Genomic DNA, 9,381 nt, shown 5'->3' with positions numbered 1-9,381 from the left:
AATTAAACTTCAGTACGACATTCTACCCATAGACAGATGGCTAGTCTGAGAGGGTAATTCAAATACTGGAGGATATGCTTCGGGCTTGTGTGATTGAGTTTGAAGGTAGTTGGGATACACACTTGCCACTGATTGAGTTTGCTTACAACAACAGCTACCAATCAAGCATTGGGATGCCTCCTTATGAAGCTTTGTATGGCAAAAAATGCAGAACTCCCCTTTGTTGGGATGAAGTGGGCGAAAGACAAATGATTGGACCAGAGATTGTTCAGTAGACAGAGGAGAAAATCAGACTGATCAGAGATCGACTCAAGGCTGCATTAAACAGTCAGAAGTCCTATATTGATATGAAGAGGAGGGATATCAAATATACAGTGGGTGATAAAGTATTCCTCAAGGTTTCCCCTTGGAAGAGAATTATGAGATTTGGCAGAAAGGGGAAATTGAGTCCTCGTTTCATTGGACCATATGAGGTTCTGAAAAGAGTGGGTCCTTTGGCATACTGATTGGCACTACCTCCAGAGTTAGAGAAGATACATAATGTCTTTCATGTGTTCATGTTAAGGAGGTATAGATTAGACCCATCTCATGTACTACCAGTAGAAGAAATTGAAGTAAATCCAGACCTCACATATGAGGAAGAACCCATTGAAATTTTGGCATGTGAGGTGAAACAGCTGAGAAACGAGCAGATACCACTGGTTAAAGTGTTATAGAACCATCATTCAGGCCAAGAATCTAATTGGGAGCGAGAGGAGGACATGAGGAAACAACACCCACAGCTGTTCAGAGACTGATACCAGGTAAAATTTCGAGACGAAATTTATTTTAAGGGGGGGAGAATAGTAACACCCCTATATGCATAGCCTGGTATATTTCACTATTTCGGTGATCGGTGTTGGTCCGAACAATTAAGAGGATTAGAACCAAGTTTAAGACACCTGGATAAACCCTGAATGAAAATAAATAGTGATTACCAGAAAGTTAAATATAAATAAGAAAAACAAAGCATAAAAGGTTAAATAAGCCGGGGGTTCCAGCAATGAGTGACCTTACCGGGAAGTGATCACGAGGTCAGTCCCAACTCTAATTTTGAACAGGACATTGTGACACAACAGTCCTAAGAATTATTGTAAAGCTAGTGGAAAAGAGAAAATCACAGAAAATAGTTGATAGGTAGGTCAAATAATTATATCAGGGTTTCGGAAGAAATATTGAATTATTGGAAAACCGAATCAGACCGGCGAGCGGCAAATTGGTCAATTCACCCTTAGATGCGACTTATGACCTAAATGTCCAATAAAATATAGGAAATTAATATTGTAAAATATAGAATAAAAGAGGAAAGGTGTATGAAAAAGAAAAGAAAAGAAAAGAAAAGAAAATTAAAAGAAATCTTTATGACATCACTTAAGTGATGTAAGCATGATACAATAAAGAATTTTTATTTTAATTTAATCAAAGTGAGATAAAGATAATTAAACAAATAATAATCAAAAAGAAAATTTAAAAGTCCATCTTCACCATTGTTTTGCCGTCACTTTCCTCTCTCATCTCTCTCTCTCATTTTCTCTTCATTTCCACCATTTTTGGATTTAGAAAGCTTAATTTTCTCTAGTTTCATCCCATACATTTCTTAAACTCTAACCCAAAATCACACTCTTAGACCTAGATACATCACTTGGGAATAAAAAGGAAGAAGGAAATTGAAGATTAGAGAAAAAAAAAATTGCTTGAATAAGGTAAGCCAATTTTCTCACCATATGCATGGTCTGTACATAAAATATAATTGAAATTGATGAAATTATGTAAAGAAACTTAGAAATTTATTCATGAATGGACTTAGGGGAAATTTGGCAGCCATGGAAATAGTGAGGTTTATGGTGTTTTAGTAGAATTAAATGTGTAAGTATGCTTGAATGAGTGTGTAGATATAAATTATACACTTTGATTTCATGAATTGAAGCAAATTGAGAAATTAGGGTTCTTGGTGCCATTGCAATTGGGGGAAAATTGGAAGGAAATGGTCAATTGATGCAATTGAACCTAATTGAGGTTAGAAATGGTCAATTGGGACCAATTGGGATATGTTGAAGTAATGAGAATTACAAGGCAATTCGGATTAGTGAGGGTTCACTTTTGGGCAATTTGACCTAGGTCCCTTTCAGGGATCAAAACTGTAATTCTGCCACCCCAATTGGTATGAGACCAATTGGATATGAAAGTAGACGCATAATGCCATAATTTTCATGCAAAAACCATGTCCAGAAAATGACATTAAGATAGTGAACAATTAGGTTAAATCCGGATAATGCACACTGCCACTGTACAGAAATAACTAAATGAACAGTGTTTATTAATTTAGCCATAACTTGGTGTAGGAAAGTTCAAATTACTTGAATTTTATACCGATGGAAAGCTGAGACATAAAACTATAACTTTTATGAAGAACACAAACCCAAATTCTGACCATAACCCATCCAAAAAGTGAGCTACAATCAGCACACCAAAATTGCCAAAACCAAGAAAGTGCCTAGAATTCTGGGTTTGAACTAATCTGGCTAGCCTTAGAAAAATAGGCATATCTTGGGCTACAAAACTCCGAATGGAGTGATTTAAAAAGAGAATTAAAACTAAGACAATAAAGAACAACTTTGATGAATGACACTTAGCCAAATTCCTATAGTAACCAGACCAATGGAATAGTAGAAAACAGGGGACCAAAACCGAAAAATTGTAATTTCTCTTAGGAGACTTAGAAATGGAAATGGCAATCAATACCAACAAATTAGATATCCAAAATGTGGTATGTGGGTGTAATTAGAATTCACATACCTATTAAGCATGAGAAAGTCAACATTTGGATTTGAATAGTGTCATGAATAGTAACCCCAAAATGAAAAATTCAAAGAATCAAATTTTAAGCACATTTAATGGTACCATTAAATAAGCATGAAATAAATTGTTGGATTTATTATGAGATGTGATACTGAAACACTGTAAACTGTGTGTTTCAATTGAAAAAGACACTGAGAAGGATAAGGACAAGTGAGTCAAGACCTAGAGGCGACTCAGTCCAGGTTTGTGCACAATAAACCCTAATTTATCGTTTTCTTATTGAAAACTTGATGTGTTATGCATTGTGAATTTATTATATTAATTTTGGGTTTCGAGAACTATTGTGTTGCCCATTTGTGAATGGAAATTTGGCTTTAGAATTTGATTGGGTTTTGCATGAAAAATTAAATAACTTGTTTTAAATTAGTTTTGGATTCACACTTAGCATGACAGTACCATTATATTCCTTCTCCGTTTACGGGGTTGAGATCGACTATATTCCTCCCTCTCTGGCTTGCCAGTTGAGGTTGAGATCGGATGAGTACTCATATAGCTAGCTAGCCACCTCCCTCATTGATTTCGATTAGTGAGGTTGTAGATTGCTTTGTCGTGGTGTACAATACGGCATTGATCGAAAATTTTTTGTCATGACCTAAGTTGTGTATGGATTGACAATACTGCATTTATTAAATTATTTGACAAAATTGTATTATAAATGTGATTTGAAAATTGTGAAATGTTTGAATTATGATTTAGCAGTGAATGTTTTATGTTCAGTATTTTAAATTTTTATTATGTACTACTGAGTAAATCATACTCAGCAATAGCTTTATTTGCTGTCGTAGATAAGGGAAAGGAGAAAGTGGCAGAGTGAGCTACTATTTAGATAAAGGACTTCACTGACTTTTTGGTACGGGTATTATTTTATACTCAATGTATTTATTTTGATGTAAATATAGAATTGTTCATATGTATTGATGTAATTTGAGTAGTTGTACAATAAAAATTGTATTAATACTATTTTTGGATTTTCTGTATGTAAATTAAGTCTTGTGTATGTAAATTAAAATTAATGAAATGTTATGAGTTCATAAAATTATTTTGAAATACTTTGAGTTATGAGTTTTGGATGAATTGAATTTTTGGTTGAATTGAGTTGTGTTGATATATTGGAGGTTGGGGTATGATTGAAAATCATTTGGAAGTGTTTTTTGCAGGTCTTTAAAAATTTGGGTTTTTTCCAATTACAGACGGTACTCTGCTGAAATTTTTATAAAATTTGCGAAAAAATAAAAGTTATCAAAATTTTTACCTAGTTTTTAAAATGAAATTAAAAGTTTTTAATACCTGTTAAAAGTGCTCACCACCTTCAAAAGAAGATAAAATTATTTTAAAATCCCTTGTAGTGTATTTAATGGGTTATCCGTAGGCAAAGTTCGATAATTTATTAAGTATACTACGGGATCATGTTATGCCTTATGGATGGGTAAGGTGTGACAGCTTTCGGCTCTAATACCAATTGTACCAGTCAGACTCTAACCACTAGAGAAATTGTCCTCTTTGGCCATAAGCCTCATGGTTTTGTCCCATAGGTGGAATGGAGAACTTCCCAAGAGGTCACCCATCCTAGGATTTCTCTCAAATGAGCACGCTTAACCCCAGAGTTCTTTCAACTCTCTAGGCCATTTTACCAAAAGGCATCTCTAGTGATTAGTTTCCCCATTTTATATATCATTACTTTCTACTCCCATTCCGATGTGGGACGTGTTTCTCATCTTTCATGGAGCTTTTTGCCATGTCCAACGGAATCACTGGGGCACTACCTTAGGGCCTTGTGGCCCACCACGCTTGATGATCCCATGGCAGCTGAAAATTAGTTAGAAAGAACGGAAAGAGTACTGAGACAACTTCACTGCACCCCATAGCAGAACTTAGAGGGTGTTGTGTCCCTACTTCAGGATAAACTTATCAGTGGTGGGACACAGTATCTAGGAAGGTACAACCAGATCAGATCACATGGAAATTTTTCCTCACGGAGTTTAGAAAGAAGTATGTCAGTAATGTATATCTAGAAGAGAGAAGAAGGGAATTCATTAGTCTGAGGCAGAGACAGTTATCAGTGGCAGAATATGAGAGAGAATTTGCTAGACTGACCCAATATAGAAGAGAAATAGTACTCACAGAGGCGCCTTTTGGTGGAATGGCCTGGAGAGTTAGAAGAACTCCAAGGTTAAGCGTGCTCGCTTGAGAGAAATCCTATAATGGGTGACCTGCTGGAAGTTCTCCATTCCACTTATGGGATAAAACCGTGAGGCTTACTGCCAAAACGGACAATACCTCTAGTAGTTGGAGTCTGACCATTACAATTGGTATCAGAGCCGAAAGCTCCCTCAGTACAGTGCGACAAGTGAGGACACTTGTGGAGGAAGCTGGTTGGCCACAAGGCCCTAAGGCAGTGCCCCAATGATTTCGTTTGACATGGCAAAAACCTCCTTCAAAAATGAGAAACAAGTCCCACATCGAAATGGGAGTGAAAAGTAATGATATTTAAAATGGGAAAGCTAATCACTATGATATGTGACCTCCTGGAAAGTTTTTCATTCCACCTATGGGACAAAACCGTGAGATTTATGGCCAAAGTGGATAATTCCTCTAATGGTTAAAGCCTGACCGTTACACATAAATAGTTCACAAATGACTTAACTCATTTATACACCCATACACTTAATGGTTACCTTCCTCGTATGATCTCCTTGATGAGTGTTTCAAAGCTATAAATATCAGTCCCCTCATCTAAAACTCCATTACCATGGATTATTGGCTTTTTTTTTTATTGCCAATAACCATAGTTGATTGTATAGGAAATAATTGAAGAGTTGATTAGTTATAAATGAATTTTACAAATATAATGACAAGGCATTTCATTTAAATGATTGCTATGATTATTATAAATGGAAATAAAATGATTAAACCAACTAGCTTTCATTGTAAATTCCCGGACTAATTGGCCTTGAATTTATGATTAGTTTGCATAAAAACACTAGCTAGTACCAATCCTCTATCATTATGGCTAGTTGTAAGTAGTTTTCTTTGAAATGATGGGTATGTCACGATATATATCAATCCATCACTTCCTTCTCATAGATAAATGTACAAATTCCATTTTGTTACATTAAATAAATAAATATAACATAGCATATAACAAAAAGAGAAATTATTACATGCTTAAGTTGCAATGTTTCAGGTCTCTCAAAAATATTATAAAAATTATGATAAATTTTTAGATAAACTTAGTATATTACCTTATTTGTAAATTAAATTAGTAAAAAAGTTATGTTATGATAATACATAAATGAATAAATATGGTTAAATTTTTAATTATTTCTTATATTTATATAATTATAAAAAAATATAAAAAATAAAAAATAATTCAATTAACAAATTATAGACGACGTGGTAAACAACATCTACCTAAAAATCTCTGAAAAACTAGAGGTCCCATAGTTTATTTTTCACTTGCTTTGTGAAGAGATGATGTGGACTCGTGCAAATTTCTCCACATATATCTGGTTGATTAAACAAAGAATAAAAATGCCGTCGAAGGCAGGAAGGGGTTAAGCATGTAAATGAATAAAATAATTAAGAGAACTGATGAATTATGAGATGGACATTTGTATGACATAATTCCCTCAGTCACCAATTAAAAGATTTTTCTGCATATTTTGTCACCGTGTCTCACCGTCTTGCATTTGATAAATTTAAAAAAAAAAAAAATTTAATAATAGCTTATTTGGTGAGAGATTTTACAGTGACTTGGGTGTTTCACCTATCAAATTTATTATATAATTTTTTGTGAAGTCGTAGGCTACTTTGCCACCAAATGAAGCGTCGCCTTTAATTTTTCCCCTTCTTCCAGTGCTAATGGAGACCCATTTATATTCTAGTGAAGTAGGGTTAATTAGCTTATAGGCTTGGAGATAAGAGTCTGTGCTTTGATGATTTCGATTATAACCATCAGAGGACTTTCATGCATGTGGCCCGTAAACTGAAATTTGTTCACGTTACTTACACTAATTTTTTAATTATTACCAAGTTGTTCTTATGCATACTTTGATATGGACCGCATATATAGTCGATAAAGAAGTATGTTTGGTCTAATATGATTTAGCTGTTGGATGGTTATAATTTGGACTATAATTCTTTGAAAGAGACAAATTTGGATTATAATTGGCGTCACCTTCTTAAAAATTTGAGCTATAATTCTTTGAAAGAGACTAATTTTCTTTTCCTAATTGATCATTATCATATGCAAAGGTAGATATTAAAAATATCGAAACTTGCATTTAAAATTAACATATAGTAGTGATAGAGGCAAGAGAATGAAGAAATTTTGTTTGGTAGCGTTGTCCACAATCACCCTACTCTGTGTCACCCCAGAAAATAGTGCCGGCTCAATCCTATTTTAATACAACACTTCACATCGAAGTGTCAAACCATCATGCTTCAAAGTGAAATATAAACGAAGCACATAGAAAAGGGCAAAAAAAAGGAAAAATTTAAGCAACCCATAAGGATAAGATCAGGAAAGAAAATGGGATGTAAATGTAATTGTGCAAGGGCCATAGCAGGCCTAAGAGCTGTGTAGTGGCAAGAAATTTCACCCTAATTAGTTGATGGTTTAATGAATCATCAACAACCAATTTGGCAATAAAGTTGCATCTTTTCCTTTAATAACTTTATCAAAATGACCAAGCCACTATAACCTTATTTGACAGTATTAAAATAACCCCACCATCACATATCCCATGTTTAATTAGCATGCCATTATTAATTTTCTCATAAGCAATCCAACAGTAATATAATATCAAGCAAACTCTATATGATGTAAAAAGCTACTGAAAAACCATAGCACCACCAAAATTTTATACATCAAAAGCACAAAACCAACAAGCATGAAGTTGCTGTACAGAAAGTATCATCATATATAGATTCTAGTATGATCCAAATTTAAGATGACCAACCAATAAAGACATGATTTTCATTTTTTTTTTCCTTCCAGTTATTTCTTCTGTAAGTAGTTCTTCTTCTTCTTCTTATCCTCTCTCTCTCTCTCTCTCTCTCTCTCTCTCTCTCTCTCTTGTAAAGATCTATCTAGCAAATGACACAGGCATTAGGATCTTCTTCTGCACTTCTAACATAATAGTAGGTTGTCATGTGAGGATTATAGGCCCTGTAGGCCTTAACGAGCTCAGCCACTTCGTCTTTTTCTTTTGCATCTTTCTTGGGCTCTTCCTTCTTCTTCGGCTCCTCTTTCTTTGGCTCTTCCTTCTTTTTTTCAGGCTCTTTTGCTGGTCCGACAGAAACTATATCTGTATGGCAGAGCTTTCTCAGTTTTCCTACTACATGTACTGGATCAACGTCCCCTGTTATCGTCAATTTCTGGTCCTTCATGTCCAGGGAGATTGATTCGACGCCTGCAAAATTGAAATCAAGAAGAACCGCTTAGTTTGTAAGATCTGAGCTTTCATTCTTTAATAAAGACAATATTACAAAAAATTTTAAAAATTCCCTCTCCGTTTATTGATGAGATGACAAACAGAGGTTATATTAAAGGGGAGGGAAGAAATTTAATACCTGAAAGGCCAGAGACTTTCTTCATGGCTTTTTTCTTTTCCTTGTCACCGTGAATCTCCAATTTCAACACTACTTTCTGTAACAAATTCGAAGATCATATATTAGTTACAGTAGATCGAAATAGAAATTAATCGAAAAAAACATATTTGAATAATAAAAGAAAAGGAAGCCATGACACATAATGATTTGATCAACAATCCCAAATAGAAAGATGAACAAATCAAACTAAAGATGACAAAGAAAATATGAAGATAATCAGCCATGCATGCATATTTCCAATAGAGAAATATAGCAAATTTTATCTTTTTTATCAGTAAGTACGTAGAGAATTAGCAAGATCCATAGAGAAAATTCTGACCTTCATATTTGAAGGTTGAGAGATCCGCCCTTGAACTTGTAAAGAAAACTGCAGACAGAAGCCAGGGAAGGCCGAAAGGCAGAATAAGGGAAAAGGTAAAAAGGCGTTGTAGGAAAAGGGTTGTAAGGAGGCAGATTTTAAAGGAACAGAAATGGGACTGTGGCAGTGGCCTTGGAAAATTGGAGTCAACCCTGAAGGTCATTGGTCTACGGTCAATAATACAAGTTGGGGTGTAGGGCCAGCAAACGAATGAGCACAGGCCTTTCCTTCACAGAAAAAAACGACACCGTTCTCAATTATTGAACTTTTCGATAGAGCTTCAGGTTTCATCAGGGTTTCTGGGAAGGTGTCACGTCAGCTCAGCAACACCCGAGGACAAACGTGCTGAAAATCTAAGAGCTATTATTGGGGAAGAATGGTCAAGTTAATGGGTTTTTTACCGGGTAAGTTAAAAATAAAAATTACAAAAAAAGGTATATAAAAAAAAAAAATTTATAGGGATGAGAAAAAAAAAAAAAAAAAAAAAATGTTAATGTCGTTTTTTTATTTAA

At 34.6% G+C, this 9,381-nt stretch overlaps 1 protein-coding gene across 1 annotated transcript; it reads right to left on the bottom strand.

Moving 5' to 3' along the window:
* Window positions 1-7,731: 7,731 nt before the first annotated feature.
* Window positions 7,732-8,997, bottom strand: LOC110637412 (heavy metal-associated isoprenylated plant protein 39). Its single transcript, XM_021787500.2, has 3 exons — window positions 8,831-8,997; window positions 8,473-8,548; window positions 7,732-8,312 (listed from the first exon to the last, which is right to left on the bottom strand). Exons 1-3 carry the CDS (start codon window positions 8,834-8,836, stop codon window positions 7,990-7,992), a joined length of 405 nt encoding a protein of 134 aa, XP_021643192.1. The 5' UTR covers window positions 8,837-8,997; the 3' UTR covers window positions 7,732-7,989.
* Window positions 8,998-9,381: the final 384 nt, after the last annotated feature.

Source organism: Hevea brasiliensis, chromosome 13 (assembly GCF_030052815.1).
Source record: "Hevea brasiliensis isolate MT/VB/25A 57/8 chromosome 13, ASM3005281v1, whole genome shotgun sequence".
Classification (NCBI taxonomy): domain Eukaryota; kingdom Viridiplantae; phylum Streptophyta; class Magnoliopsida; order Malpighiales; family Euphorbiaceae; genus Hevea; species Hevea brasiliensis.
This window is presented reverse-complemented; position numbering and strand designations above follow the sequence as displayed.

Coding starts and splice junctions, on each gene's coding strand:
- LOC110637412 (XM_021787500.2), bottom strand. Junction 8,313..8,472: donor GAAAGTCTCTGGCCTTTCAG/GTATTAAATTTC, acceptor TCAATTTTGCAG/GCGTCGAATCAATCTCCCTG.